Here is a 16,567-nt window from a genome sequence, read left to right as displayed (position 1 = left end):
TCAATTTTAATATGACATTTACAAATGTAATTCGTAATTATAACGGCCAGTATTAACGCCATTAAAGCAACATGCTCATTTCAAACCGCTCACTTGTATAAATGTACGCCAAATATTAGAATATTTCTAGCTCATAAATCGCGTTCACGATACTATCTACGCTGTAGGTGCTAAATGGTGTGTTAAAATACATTTCCACCAATGCAAATCCAAATTCACTTCACACCGCTTCCATTACGGTAAAATGGAAGCAATGTAGGGTACACACGAGACTGGTACCGGGACAACATACCGTGTCCCTACGATAAGACGTAGATTATGCTCATGTTTGCACACACATATTTAACATTCCCGACAGCTAGACTTGCGACAACACCTAGCTATTTTGCATATCGCCTGTTTGCGAAACAATTTCGTTTTAAACGCATTTGCAAGAACTAATATGGTTTGTTAATAGCATTACGGACTTTTGCCTCCTCTTGAATGTTCAAAGTTTTTTTTTCTTTATTCACAGATTGAATCGTTTAACCTGAATATGTTTCGTTATTTGGAACGATGTATTTCTTGTTATCAAAATTCCCTTCAAACAGTTAATTATATTTGTATTTTTTTCTAAATTTCAAATTAATAAATTTGATATTGTTAACTTCATTTACATATACACCATTAACTTGTAGAGAAACAAATTATTTTTGTAGTTAATAACAATAAACTTAATATTAGCTTATTAATAAACCTTCACGTTTTTACTGAAGTTAAGAGAAACTTATCAAAATTCCTTAATCATATAACTTGATTCAAAGAATGTAGGAATAATATTATCTAGTTGCCTTAGTAAACTAATATCGCAACTAATCTACACTAATATTATAAAGAGGAAAACTTTGTTTGTTTGTTTGTTTGTTTGTTTGATTGTAATGAATAGGCTCATAAACTACTGGACCGATTTTAAAAATTCTTTCACCATTCGAAAGCTACATTATCCACGAGTAATATAGGCTATATTTAATTTTGAACAAAAATAGGGTTCCGTAAGATATTAGGGTTTTTCGGACACAAGGTGTAAAAAATCAACCAAAAAAGTTACTTATTTTGCGTACCCTGCCTAAACTATTGAAGATAGAACCATAAAATGTTCTAAGTAATTGTAGATCTTATAAATATCTACAAAAAAGTCCGCGACACACAATACCTATCTATGTCGAGTGAGGCACAATAACCATAAATGATATAATGACATGGCAAAACGGCGTTTGCCGGATCAGCTAGTGTTGGAATATTTTGAGTATACCGTATATACAAGTTATAATTTAAGTGAGCAGCTAAACATTAATTCAATTTACAATTTGTCACCTTGCCTGAATCGCGGAATGTCGCGATCGCGTGACGCCCGGAAGCCTCGGTTCGTGAGGCTTCGCTGCATAAATTACTTACAATTGATCTGAGCGATTCAAACCACATCAAACAAATATTAAAGCGACACTAGATGACTTTGTTTCGTATTGAATCAAATGGTTCAACTGTTCAAATGTAATGCTAACTTTGAGTTTGACATTTGAACTTGTATGCAAATTTGTGCTTTGTACCTTGATTAGGTAAATATTCCGTATCGCGGCACCACCGATTTTGAGGCTGATTTTTTTTCTTCGTCATGAGTTCTCAGCACCATAACTAGTGCTGTTTTGATGGCGCATGACCTTTTTTGCCAAAAAATAAAATAAAAAAAGTACGCAAAACCGAAGAGCACCCCACTATCGACGTGTTCTTGTCTGCCTTACCCCTAGAGTGTATATAAAAAATCGGAGGCGCGGAGGAAGAGCAGCCTCCGCTGTAACAAAGCACAAATTACCCTTGATAACTTTATTACTAGATGTCGAGCTAAGTCGGTTATAGCATTCTTTTATAAATGGACCAATCAACACAAAAATAATTTTTCAATTTGAATCTACTGATTCGAAAAATTTTATAAGCGGGTTTAAACAAACAAAAATATTATTATAGATATACTTAAATTGTTGTCTTACTTTTTGAATACAACACGTCCAATGTCCATATTTTAAAGCGAAATGCTGGCACCAATTTGATTAACAAATATAGGTTTTCACACGTCAAACGTATCGGGTTTTCACATTAAGCTGATATAAAAATCATTAAAAATGTCTATTTTGCCTACAAATTTTTGCTTGCTTGCATGCTTATTCAAGAGCAATGTTTATAGTTTGTACTATATTACTATACTACAAACATAGGCTACTATATTATTCAGTATAAAACAGAGTTGCGGGGTTGCCGTTTGCACGGCTGGGTCTTCAAAACATAAAACACTTGTTACCGCGCGAATAATGAAACGGTGTAATTAACACTTATAACTTAGTCCTTTTATAATAAAAAATTTCAAGTAGAAAATCCAGTAAAAAAATTGTACGAAATTTCTACTGTAAAAAATTATAAAAAGGTCAACAATGCCAATATTTCTTCTATGTATTGTTTAAAAACCATCTCTTTGCTTTGTTACGTGAATTTTTATGCAACGTAAAATAAATTAATGATACATCCAACGTGTCGTGTAATTACCTCCAAGTAATTAAATAAAACGGACACGAAAACACTTTTAAGCGTTACTTTTTACTGTTGCACGTTTTATTTGAAAGCAAAACCATGTCATTTATATTTTAAATACAAATATTTTTATTTAGATTCGGTAGCTAAATTCAGTGCGGTTTTAAGATAGTATCCATAGACACGAACAGTGTTACCATGAGTTCCGCGTAGCAACGTTTTACAGTAATTATCTCTGACGGTTTAGGGTTCTTAAAATATCTGACATAAGCGATGTGTAAAAATCAAAGTTTATGCCTTATTTAAAATGTTGTTTTTTTTATATCATTGTTAGAAGGTCTCATGTATCTCCCTCAAATACTGTTTTGATTATTACAACCTTCCTTTCGTCCCATTAAATTATTTTGAAGTGATCGCTAGCGCAACTTATTTCTCAGCACTACGTTGAATTCTTGCTATGATTACTCTATATCAATCTACAGGTAACAAACAAATGCAATTTGGGTATATTCGTCGGATACCTAACCGAAATAAAAGTAATTCAATACAATGTAATACAGAGCACGTCACTATAATTAGAGGGGAATTAGGAGCAAATTATTGCTGGCGTAGACGAGGTACAATGCCCGGGTCGGACCATTCTCATTAGTGTTCGCTGAGCCCACGCTGAGCCGAGTCTAGAGCCTGCATTATTCATGCGGACAATATTGCACTGCCGCATCTATGTATTATAAAACTAGTTTTTTTATAGAAATGACGTATGCGGTAGATCCGGCGTTAGTATATTAAAACTGTTCGGTTGGTGCTCAAATTTAAGAAGAATAGATTGGGTTTGTCGCTGGAAACGCATGCCCTGTTTTTCATTTAGTCTTTTGTTTTGCATTTACTAAAGTAATGAATCGCACAAAGAAACATTGTATCATTAGTAAGTATCGACCGAGGGACACGGCCGCATGTTGCACCACAATGTATTTAAAAAATTGTTACGCCATGATTATCAAACTATTTATTTATTTAATCACTTTCCCAGAAGTTACAGACTCAGAAGTCACTGTCGTGTAATGCTTTCAAGAAGAGTTATGATTTTTAAAGGCTTTATAATATGGGAAAGTTTTTAGATCATAAGTTTTTAGAATAATTATATGGCATGATTATTATTAATGTGATATGCCTGATTGTGCGGGTTTTTTATAATTAAAAAATCTGAATGTACCACTTTTATTTCTAATAAAGGATTTATTATTATTTATCAAAAGGGAAGGTATTTAATTAGTAATAAACTATTAATTTTGTTAGTTGACATCCTATAAGATGTTCGTTTAAAAGAAATAAGTATTACATAAATATGACTTTGTACTTAACACACTTTTACATTTGTAATTTCTATATTATTGGTGAAAAACCTTTAAGCCTTACTTATTTTCATTTAATAATTAAACATTTATATCACAAGAGTTTCATGTGAACAACACATTTCCGATGTATTCAAATTTGGAATGTGATTTTCATACAATGATCGACCCAAATCGTACCCTTTTCGGATATTTATCATCCCTTTTCACGAGAAACCATAGTTTGCATTTTGAACCCTTAAAATGTATGAATAAAAGGTTGTATATAATATATTGTTTTAATTTGAATACGCAAATATAATTATTAATTAAAAATAAATCTCATTAGAGCTTGAATTTTATCCAAAACGTAATATAGTAGTCAACTGTGTTTAGGAAATTTTAATGATAGACACATGGGATTATTTTTATAAAGCTTCTTACTAAAACGGAATCCAAGGATGTCTGGTATCACGATATTTTCAATAATAAAACCGAGTAAGTAGTAATTATGTTCCTCAATGTTTCACTTTTTAGTACTATTTATAACTTATCCAAAAATGTATATGCTAACTTTATTTTAAAGTAAAATGTTGACTCAAAGATGGATACAGATTTGACGACTCATTGGTCTAGTGGTTAGTTACCCCAGACTGCGAATCCATGGGTCCCGGGTTCGATCCCCGGCTGAGACGAACATCGATGTGATGAGCATTTGGTGTTGTGCTTAGGTCTTGGGTGTTTAAATATGTATTTATATGTCGATCTATCTATAATATGTATGTATATCCGTTGCCCAGTACCCATAACACAAGCTTCACCAGCTTAGCATGGGAGTAGGTCAATTGGTGTGAATTGTCTTTAAAAAAAAAGATAAGGTTACCCACGTTAAGCCCCAACTCCATAGGAACGACCAGTCTATGTTGTACCCGGCTCGCACCCAATTATAGATTATTTATTCTTATTGCTAATAACCATGATATTTATGAATGCCAATTGATTTTGACACAGCTATCGATACATTTCCACAATCAACCCAACCGAAAAATCTTATACAATATTACAACAGCCTGAAGCAAAAATACTGACCTTGTATCACTTAATTCGCATTAAGCATGGCGATTTCAAGTTTAAACCACCAGCCTGAGGGTTGTATACATCATAATAATGTTGTTTGTAGAAAAAATAATATTAACTATATTTCATGACACAAAGAGTAAAAGTTTTCATAAATCGTGTTATTGGTTCATGAGTTGCGTGCTTGAGGCTGTTATTTGTATTGTTTTTCGAACCATCATATCGGAAAATTAAATCATCTTGATTTATTTTAAATTGTATTCATTTGAACATGTTTTAAATGAAAATAAATTACAATTTAATTTCAAATTTAAGTTGATAAAATATCGGTGTTTGTATATAATTTTAATTACCCATTAATTATTAACCCAAAATTAAATTTTATTTACCCTTGTGAACCCATAATTAATTCAATATTCTATATGTGTATAAATCTCTGTTTTTCCGAAGGTATTCGACTTAGGGTCCTTTAAGAAAAGAGCGTCCCAATTCCTTAAAAGGCAACGCACTTGCACTCTTGCAATGTGACTGTATTTTGGCGGCGGTACCGCTTAACATCAGATGAACCTCCTGCCTATTTTCCCCCTGTTATATATAAAAAAGTACTTCTTTGTACGTGAGACCAGTAATAAAACGTATCATAGTAGTTGAGACTGTATATATTATAGTCGCGACTGTTATAATATAACATTTATTGTTTATTTACACGCTTTATATTAGCTTCACCTGTATGTATGTATGTATGTAACCGACTCCTTCGGACTCGATTTTGACCCACTTTTAACGGACAGATTTAATTCAAACTTTGCGCACCTGTCAAAAATCGATGACAATGCAATAATCCGAAAAAAAAAATAATTTAACTAAAAAATAAAAAATCGTGGGGCGCTCTGTGCTATATTTTTCGTCTATCGAGCAACCCACGCTTTTTCACAATAATACCAGTATTTTTTGTTCATTACCATTTTCAGCCTAAATTAGGAAATATTATGTAAATAGTTTTCATCTTCTGCCTTAGATATAGCTGTGGCATGAAGCTAACACAAAATCTACGTAAATTTACCCAAAATAGATTAGCCTACATTCAGCTTCACAAGCTCCCATAGTGTTTATATTAAATAATTTTGTTACAGAGGAATTTTACACCAAAACCAGAGGCGATACGCCGAGGCTATCAAAAGTTTTGAAAAGGCAATTTATTTTCGACCATCCATGGCTTGTAAGTGAATATTGAATTTCTACGTAATTAATTTAATTTAAGTTACTTTCGACAGTTTTCTGCTTCGATAAATTTCGAGTAAAGTTTACTATGTACACTATTAAATTTCAATTAAGCCACAATATTATATTATATTTTATAATAAAATGAAAATTGACTGTATAACAGTCTATTTACGTCCTGTTCTGTTGCTCTACGGGTGGACAAATTATCTAAGCGTCTTTAACAATAATATAATTACTTCAGTGTTTATATAATATATCATATCAAATCAAAATCATTTATTCATATAGGAAACACAATGTACGTCAAAAAAGGGCGTAGAACGGAAGAGAAGAACTAACAATAAACTCTCCGCCACTCTTTTTAATCGTCAAGTTTTTTGTTTTACACAAAATTTGTAAGGAGCTGCAACCATTACACCATGTTCCACATGACATCTTACGTATCAATTTTTTTTTATTTATTTAGTGGCCTATGTAAATCTTGGCACATCTTTGATGGCCGACGGGAGATTAGCTGAGGCAACTAGCGCACTACGGGCGGGCGCGCGCGCCGATGGAATTCGCGTGCGTGATCGCAGAGAACATGACGCTGCACGCGTCTCAGCATTAGTTCAGCTCGCTGCTTTGCATTCGCGACGAGGCCATTGGCACAAAGCCTTATCATCATACAAGGAAGCACTACAGATACTTCCTGTGACAAACTCACCAATTGTAGGCTGGACTCGACACGTATGTTATATGATTTTTGAAGTATCTAAATTCATTTATATAATAAAGCGATTCCATTGTTATTGAATTACCAGAAAGGCTAGCAAAAGTGCAGTTTATTATTATTTCTTTGTGTTACAAACTAGAGCGAAGGAACGAAGCACTTACCGTATTTCCATATTTTTATAAATGTGACATTCAACCAGCACCTTTGTAAGCCTCGCTGGATTGTCTGTCCAAAGAATAACAAGTCAAAATGTCTCCGAGTGCATATTTTTAAACAACTAAATGTAGTTTGTCGTTTTGGAAAATGTTCCGGAATACCTAGAATTACCTTCATATATTTTTGTAGAATGTCCTAACAATGGCTGGGGATATTTATATACAATTGCAACAATGGGCCCTGGCTGAACACAGCGTTTTATCAGCGTTAGCTCTCGCACCTGGGCACGCGGCCACTTATTTAAGCCTAGCTCAGATTGTAGCTAGAAATGTGAGTATTTTTATGGCCTACATTATTCTTAATTTAAAAACATTTTTATACCTTACCTTAACAATACTTAACATTTTAGACAAGTAGAAACATGGAAGCGGAATCGTGGTTTAAGAAGGCAATAACTTTAGCGCCTGATGACCCGGCGGTTCGAGATCAATTTGGTAAATATCTTATCAATGAAAACTTTATTAATATTTAGATAGCTTTTATAATTATTACAAAGAATTACCATCAACGTTCTATCTAAAATAGAATTCTTATTAATGTTGTGTGTATGTGCTAACGTTTGTGTTACTCAAGTAATTTTGATTTAGTTTATTGCTTTATTTGATATACATATATATAGTATGATTTATTTATTTATTGTTACCAACCCAGTTAATTATTTGTACTACTAATTATATGTAAATGTTTGTTTATTGGCGTAAAAAAACTTTTAGCAAATAAGTTAGTTATAAGCTATAAATATTTCTCAATAACTAAAAATAAGAATAAAAATGTGAGGGTGCGTGTTTTTGAGAGGGCACTTACTATATCCATGCGTGTATTTTAGGAATGTTTCTAAGATCACAACGTCGATTACGAGAGTCGGCTGAACAGTTCGTAACAGCAGCGCGTTTATCGCCGACCGACAGTGCGCGAGCGGCTTCGGCTGCGCGAGCGCTACGGGACGCAAGAAAATGTCGTACCGCTGAGCGCTGGTATGCGAGGGCAGTAGAGTTAAATCCTGATGTAAGTATCCGTTAAAGATTAAGGATTTCATAGCACCCAACTCGGTGTTATTGCATCGTTTTAAATAAAGTAATCTTTAGTCTCTCCATCAAATTTAATTTAAACTGCGATGAAAATTTTTTGATCAGTTTTTATTATGACGGTGTAATTACACTGAATTATTTCTTATAAATAAGGAGACATAAAGATTATAAAGACAATATGTATAGATTAAATAAACATTTATGTAAACCTTTAAATTAGCTTAACTAAAAGATCATGGTGATTTATAAATTTTTCCTTTCATAATTAAATCCCTTTATCCTTTTACTCTGAATTTTGATTGATTAAAATTTTGAATAACAATGTTCATAGTATTTATTTCTCAAAATTCAACAATACATCGAAACACAAAAGCTCTTCGTCCCGTCGAGTTTCATCCAATAGACATTTTCGAAACAAATAGCATATTTCGCGTGCAATTCCAGGAAGCTGAGCACCACTCGAATCTTGGCGCTATTCTGCACCTGAACGGGAAGTATGTAGCGGCTGCCTCTTCATACAGGCGCGCGTTGCAGTTGCAACCTAACGACCAAGTTACGATCACGAATCTCAAGCGGGTGAGAACATTAATGAGCAATCAACGGAAGAAATAGTCAATTGCCAAATCGTTTTTTAATCGTGTTTTAATTACATGTATAACATTTATTTTATATAGTTGGGGAGCCCAGGTTTTTTATGATATTGCTCACGCACGACTAAGGAAAATATATTACGGTGATGATATGAGAGTTGTTAAATAACAATATATGAATAAAAATATATGAATTATCCTAATTAAACAATAGATGACGTATGAAAAATTATCAAAACACTTATTAAGATCTTTTTAATGAGATCTCTCTTACATAGTTAAACAAAAATATCCACCTAACTACTAAAGCAAAGGACATCTTTTGTTTCTTATCCTTATAATATGAATTTTTATTAAATTTATAATTTAAGCAAAAACTGTTGTTACCTTTGCCGTCGGTGAGGGCAGATAATGCTCGCCATATCCTCTACAACAGACGATACTCAGATATGGTTGACCGTCCCAAAGAGAGAGATAGCCCTAATAGCGGGTATTTATTACATGTATGATTTGGTAAAGTTAATGATCATTACGGTACTTTCTAAACTTAAACAAACTGTTTTAAATGTTCAAATAGAAGTCGCAATTGAAGAATACTTTTAGTGTGTTCAGCACACAAAGAATATACAAGAGCATAATATTATATTTTATAGAGATAGTTAAACACATTACAAAAAAATATTACAGAAGAAATTCAATAATTGGGCTCCTCTACTAATAAGTAATCTGAATAGTTACAGTAATATAACGATACATTTTAACTCACTACATGTTTAATTTTGATTAAAATTTCTTAGTACATAAATGGATCAATTATAGAAATAAATTGTATATTGTCTTACAAGCTATTTTATTCACGTTTCAACGTTTTTCGAGTTTCTGTTCGCATAAATGATACGTAATCCAGCTAAAACATTTTTTGTGCACATGCATTAAGGTTCCACTCGGCTTTTAAATTTCTTGCACTATTTTGTTGTATGAAAGAGTTTGAAACATGCATTTAGTACGGACTAATCACTCAAGTACAAATTTTGTGCTAAAGCATTCGTATCTGTATAGGCATTTTGCAAAAGTCAATTAAATAGAGGCTCAAAATTATCTTCAAAACGTTTGAGTGGCTTTTTTCTTGGCTTTTAGACAATGGAATTGTTATATGGAATATAAAACGAAGGATTAATTTCTTTAAACGCTTAGATATTGTTTCGTATATATTCTACTCGATACTACGTACTACTACTAATAATTTTCCTGAAGTCTTTCACATTACTTCGTGAAGTCTAGTAGACATGTCATTGTTTATATGTAAATATATAAGCCGTTAGGTTATTTTAATAAGGAAAAACATTTAATTTGCTTCGTCTTCCATTATATTTATTCAATATTTTCGTATTATAATGTTGTTATTAAGTCATTTAAATTATATCGAGGTTATTCGCAAATTATTATTCAACGTATATACAATTAATTCTAGTCGTACTCAGTCGTCTATTAACTTTTTGTTTGTCTAATTGTAGGTTAATGATTACAATTATACATCTGAGGAAAGTAACAATTCGGATTTAATGCTCGATTAGTTTACAATTTGTTTCACATCTAATGGATGTATCTTACTAAAATCTTTATTAAATGACTTAGGTAACGGTTAAATCTTAATGAACGATTCTAAGTACGACTGAATACGTTTAACTAGTCTTCTGTATAATGCGGGTTTAGAATAAGAATAATAGCGGGTGAACCGCGTCGCTAACTTTATTTTTTATAATAATTTAATTGATATTAGCCATTTAATTTAACTATCAGCTTTTACTTATTTCCTATTATAAAACGAACATATCTATTTAATAATAACCATTCATTGTTATTTCGTGGTAAATATGTAAAAATATGTACATAGTGTTTACATTCCTATATTTAACTTAACGTAATACATCCGTTATTTGAATATAGGAATTGGTTGTCATGACATTGTCATAATAGATAATAATTTAATTCCCAAATATATTTTGTCATCTTCTCATTCACACCTGTGACAATAAATGTATATTACGCTTTGTAGGAATAGAAAAGCCAAAAAACCTTTTTTGTTTAATTTAAAAGCTTAAAGCTATTTGTTTTACTGACACAAGACTGGTGATTTTTATCATAGTTGGCCTAATTCATAATTTTAAAATTCCGAAATTAGTGCTGAACGTACATTAAATTGCATGCAATAGTGGCTTCATGAAAGTGCGTAAAACAATTAATTATCTTTATATATATAATTCTTCTGTGAGTGTGTATGTCACTGAACTTCTCTCAAACGACTGGACCGACTTTGATGAAATTTTTTGTGTGTGTTCAAGGGGATCTGGGAATGGTTTAGATTCACAAATCAGCCCCCCAGATAGCGCTGCAGTCGGTACTTTCATACTTTGCTTTACTAATTGCTTGAAATATCATGCAGGACAACGTCTGTCGGGTCCACTAGTATCTATCTATATCTCTTAAATATCAATTATAATTAAATATCAAGTAACTTCCTTTATCAACATTTTCATGTAAAAGGACAGTGATCTCACCCTACTCTCAACAAAATATCCATTACGCTCAATTCGCTTCACCGATTTTGATCAATTATGGAAGAATATACACTAAACATCGATCACGGCCAGTACTAAGTACATTTTTCTTAAAAACATGATATCTCATTGTATTATTTAACTAACAATGAAATTAATTGAACGATATTATCTGTATTACTCCATTATTTAGAAATTATCAAGGAATTGTAACCATTATTGTTTTTATACTAGTTATATTTATGGTGTTATGCAAGTAAAACTGCAAATTCCCAAAGTGATAATATTATATGTTGATAATTTTGTAAATAAAAGCTTCAATATTTTATACTATGTTTTATTAACCTGTGTATATAAGTCAAACTGCATTTTTTTCTGTGATAATTTTGTGCACAATTAGGTTATACAACTTCTGTACCTCAATAGGATGTTTGCCTTCAAGAAGTATAAGTGTTAAATGCGCATATAGAAATTTCGTAATACAATATTAATTTCTTAAAAATACTTTGATTTTTACTGACGTAAAGCACCATTGGCAATATTGTTTTATCATTTTGGATTCTCGTGAATTATAGTTAATTATTGTATTATTTCATTAATGCTACGAATTAAATGTAGCAATAATCCACACTTACATTATTAAAGGATTGTAAGTTTGAGTTTGTTTTGGTTTTAATTGATAGTGCAACGTCAAAATTTAATATAAAATATTCCTTTGCAAACATTTGCACATTAAAGAAGGTGCATAGAACAGAGTGCATAAAACTGGACAGTAGCATCTACGCTCTGCCTTGCGATTCTGTAACTCACTTTTCGAACTCTCACAGCGGTTTTCGCAGCGGCTGTCGCGCTCACATCAGTCGTGAAGCAGTCATTTTACCATTTGGTATTCTGATAAACAATAAACTACAAGCTCCCTCCGCAAGACGTAATGTGAAATTGCTTAACAGAATACCATGAGATTCCAAAAATGACGTGAGTGACACAGGGAGCGTTGTTAGTGCGAGGTGAACTCAGGGATTAACAGAATCGCACGGCTGGTCATACGTACGTACTATCATAGTAGACCGAAGAGTCCTCGAGAATCTTATAATTTACTAACATTGTATTGAAGATTACATTTTAATGAGTTTTCACACTTAAAAATGCACAAACACCTTTTATGTTACACATTGATAGTAAACTACGTACGTCTTGCCATCTGAGATTAGTAAAATAGGAACAAGAAGTGTGCCTATGCCCCAGAGATTCTGCGACTACGGATGTCAACGTTGTCGTATGCCCAAAAGGAACTAGGGTGGAATAATTTACCATACATTACAAGTGTGATAACTTATTTTGTTTGATTTAGAGGCAATTTAGTATTTCATTTTAATTTTCCTATACCTACGGTTACCTACTTTTTTATAAAGAAAGTTGGTTAATGAAACACTAAAAATATGTCCAAATTTACTTTTTTATTATATATTCTATACTCTATCGATCTACGGATTAATCTTTATTTTGATATATTATTACCGAGTTAAAAAAATTAAATAAACTGCCCACAGTGAGTAGGTAAAGTAGTCATTTACTTTACCTTTATGAATCTGGTTCAAAGCTAAGGCTAAAGGCTTGCTATTCTGTTCCTTCCCACTTTCGTTACTCAGTCTCACTGTCCAACTGTGCCACAGGTACAGATGACAAAAAAAAGCCTATCCTAACATTTTTTAATCATAAATCCTCAATTTCATTGAACCCCAGACGAAATCGTATAAGAGGTAGGTAATTTCGAGGTTTCTTAACGAACCATTTTCCTGGAAAACAGTAATATTTTTTTGATTTCAAAAGCATATAATGTCTAAGAAGAATATGAAAATTTGTTACAAATTCTTTATCGCACAAATGTACCACGAATGTACTTAAAATAAAAGTGGCCAGAAAATATTAAATCAGGACTCGAAGATTGAAAGGAGTCATAAAACCGAAAGGTCTTATAAAAGCGCTCTAAGATTGGCCCGTGGGGGTTTTATTGCGTAAAGCATTAACACAACGTCTACGCGATATTTTTTGCCTCCAAAATACGTGAAGTAAATTGGAAAAGGCCATTTAGCACATACGAGATTTCATCTTGTCGATTTCGTAGGCGTCATAACTTTCATCACATTTTTACAATTCACAAGAGGGCTTAAGGGAATTAATGTTAGACAATTATTTTACTTGATTGTAAGATTATACTAGTGTCATGTGAGTCTCTCGGCTTACACCCTCTGTCTTCTTTGCCGATGAGTAGGGAAGTCTACCTAGTGATACCTGTCTTATATTCCATAATAAACATATTTTATTTTTTATACTGGAATGTATAGATTATTTTTAAATTCTCTATATATCGAGGAAATATGGAGAAAGAAAGCCATAGAGATATTTGGTATAAGCTGGAGGCGGCCTTTACCCGTGAAGGGGTCGATTAACGGTACTTAAAGAAGCTATCTTAGCTTGTCTATCGGGATAACAAAAAAATATATAAAATCTAAGCTTTATATTCTACTTTTGTAATGATTGGAAATTAAACAGACTTTTATTATTAATTATTTTATATATGCGTTTATAAGGTAATGTATTTTCTGTTAAAATCACATAATACTTTATGTTTTAAGATACATAGGAAATTTCTTTTCAATATTCCAGCTAACGCTTGAACTATTTAAATATTATAGTTGCTTTCTGACATAAACTCGCATCATACATATATTTATTATCAACAAAATCATGCTGTATTCTATTTCATAATTTTCGTGTATTCAACTTCACTATACAAACTTAGGCTCGTATCCTTGATTGCGTCTCTGAATAGAGTGCATTTCCACATCGTTAGCATCCTAGACATGACAACTTAAAACCCCGCACTGTTTACCCGCAATTAAATCAATTGGGAGTGACTCGTGCGACTCTAATTTGCACATTGTTTGTGGAAATTCAAAAGAATTCGTTAGTTTACAGAAAGCAACAAGTTCGAGACGAAAGTCGCGATTTGCATTCAAAAGAAGCATAGCGTAGAGGCTTGGCCGAAAGCCGTGTCACAGTTCATTAATATTAATCGTCGCGGGCAAACCGGCTACCGTTTTCTATTCATGCATAATTTGAGTTTTGCGTCCCTTGGATATTTTAATTGCTGTCTTGTATCTTACTTTGAAACACTAGCAATTACTTTTAGGACATAACGATGGCTATGTTAATGAGAAGCTTTAGTGCTGTTGCAGAACTTCGGTCGTGATTAGTTGTACCGAGCAATATTACATATTAGTGGTGTAACTCGAAATCATAATTATACACACGTGTTTCGCACTTCTTCTTTTCAGTTGCCTGGAAAATATATTATTATTAAGGACACCCGTTACCTACTTTACTCTTTTACTTCTTTAGGCACATGAGGGTAAAATTTTACGGATCGTCACGAAGATGTGCAGCGTTTTTGTCGAAGAAAAGGGAGAGAGCGATAGAGACCGATTGCGAGATAGTGAGAAGGGCGAATTACCTTATAGAAATTCTATTTTTAAAATAAAAATTTCGTAAAGAGAATTTATGAAATATTAGTATTTTATATTTTATGCAAAATAATTTATTGAAATCTTAAATGACGAATTCTAAATTAAAATGCCACGTGTTTTTATTATCGAAGAAATAAATTTAAAAAAAATATATATTTGTATTCATTTTCGACATTTAATAGTTTTTATGACAGTTAATTTCCTAACATATCCTCCCTCTAAGTCTCGAAAATCTAAAGTTTTAGATTCGTATAAATATAAACAAAACTTAAAAAATATTTTGCCAAAGAAGTTTCACTTCTCACATGTGTACTTTATAAGCACGCACTTTTTTATACCACAACATTTACCAGCCCATTTTTACATTTTTCTGCGCGAACTTTTGACTTGCGACTTAAAAATTTTGTAGCTTTGACGCACTAAGAACATTATGTTGCAAACACGTTCAGACTTGCAAACATAATCAAAAACAATAAAGGAAACCAGGAACAAGTAATATTGAAGTATGGGCATGCCAAACCCTTATCATCACAATACGTGACTCAGAGCTACGTATTCCTTGGAGATAAGCGAGTGTATTGACATGTTAGATCGAAGAGGCAAAGGCTGTGTTACTCTTCGTGTACGAACTATTCAGGCACGTTTTATTTATAAAAATGTAGATTTTATTAGTCAAAGTCAAAATATTTCACTATAACTGTACACTTATGTGAAAGAAAAAAAATATAATTATTTAAAATTTACATTAACTGCCAGCCTAACAAGGGCGAACGGACGAGAAGAATTGCTTACCCTTCGGCACTTAATTAAATCGCCAACTGGATTATTACAGGGAATGACATGGAATGAATCATAACGAAAGCGGTTACATTGTATTATTTTATCATATTTGATATACCGTTGACGACAAGATTTTGAGTAAATTAATTTTTCAATGTCGATTCAAGAAACAGCATTGGTCAAAAAAGGAATAAGTTATACACGTTCAATTAGATATTGGCGAAATTCAATGCCAAGAATTAGACATTTTGCTCGTAATCGATCTTACTGATACTGATTTGAACTTAATAAATAGAGAACTTAGAAAATAATAATAATAATACCCCCTACCTAAAAGGTCTAAACGGTGAAATAAGTATTTGCATAATTTGCTACTGTCACAATTTTTTTATTTTTATCGTATATAATTATATATATATATTCCAGCGGTCATGTAATTGGCACACTTATGTAACAAAATCCCTGTAAACAATTTAAGCCTCGCAGGCAAAATGTGTAATCATGCATGAAAAACCACGTGATTGGGAATACCAATATACTTTGTCCAATCAAATAAGCTAAAAATTTAATGTTGACATATGGCAAGTAATATTAAAAAATGCTATCTGATACATACTCCATACACATTTTGTTTCTATAAGGTTTTAAGAAATTGTAATTACTCCTAGCTATGTCAGAAGGCATAAGTTGTTAATATACATTTATATTATTATGGGTACCTATCTTGGGTGAGAACGTAAAACGCAAACCAACGATAGCTCGTTTCGTTTGACTGTGATTGGTCGAACGGCATGAAGGATTGTGACGCATATCTGTGATTGGCTTAGAGATACTGATTACAATTATAATGATGCTGTTAATATTTTTTTTATTACAAGCAAACGGCGCCATTTCTTGTTTCGTTTTATACTCTAACGAAGGTAATTATTTTCTTCTTACATGGTCTATTGAATAACGCAAAG

General features: G+C 32.4%; 1 protein-coding gene across 1 annotated transcript in view; it reads left to right on the top strand.

The window, feature by feature from the left end:
- LOC125051160 (protein O-mannosyl-transferase TMTC1-like) overlaps positions 1 to 10,332 on the top strand; it is a 94,556-nt gene extending 84,224 nt beyond the window's left edge. Inside the window, exons 6-11 of the mRNA XM_047651335.1 lie at positions 6,101 to 6,186; positions 6,658 to 6,920; positions 7,252 to 7,392; positions 7,472 to 7,556; positions 7,949 to 8,127; positions 8,595 to 10,332. Coding sequence (XP_047507291.1) covers positions 6,101 to 6,186; positions 6,658 to 6,920; positions 7,252 to 7,392; positions 7,472 to 7,556; positions 7,949 to 8,127; positions 8,595 to 8,762 — 922 coding nt within the window. The 3' untranslated portion in view covers positions 8,763 to 10,332. The remainder of the gene's footprint in view (positions 1 to 6,100; positions 6,187 to 6,657; positions 6,921 to 7,251; positions 7,393 to 7,471; positions 7,557 to 7,948; positions 8,128 to 8,594) is intronic.
- The last annotated feature ends 6,235 nt before the right edge of the window (positions 10,333 to 16,567 follow it).

This window comes from Pieris napi, chromosome 7, assembly GCF_905475465.1.
Source record: "Pieris napi chromosome 7, ilPieNapi1.2, whole genome shotgun sequence".
Lineage (NCBI taxonomy): Eukaryota > Metazoa > Arthropoda > Insecta > Lepidoptera > Pieridae > Pieris > Pieris napi.
Note: the sequence above shows the minus strand (reverse complement) of the source record. Positions and strands in the feature narration are given on the sequence as shown.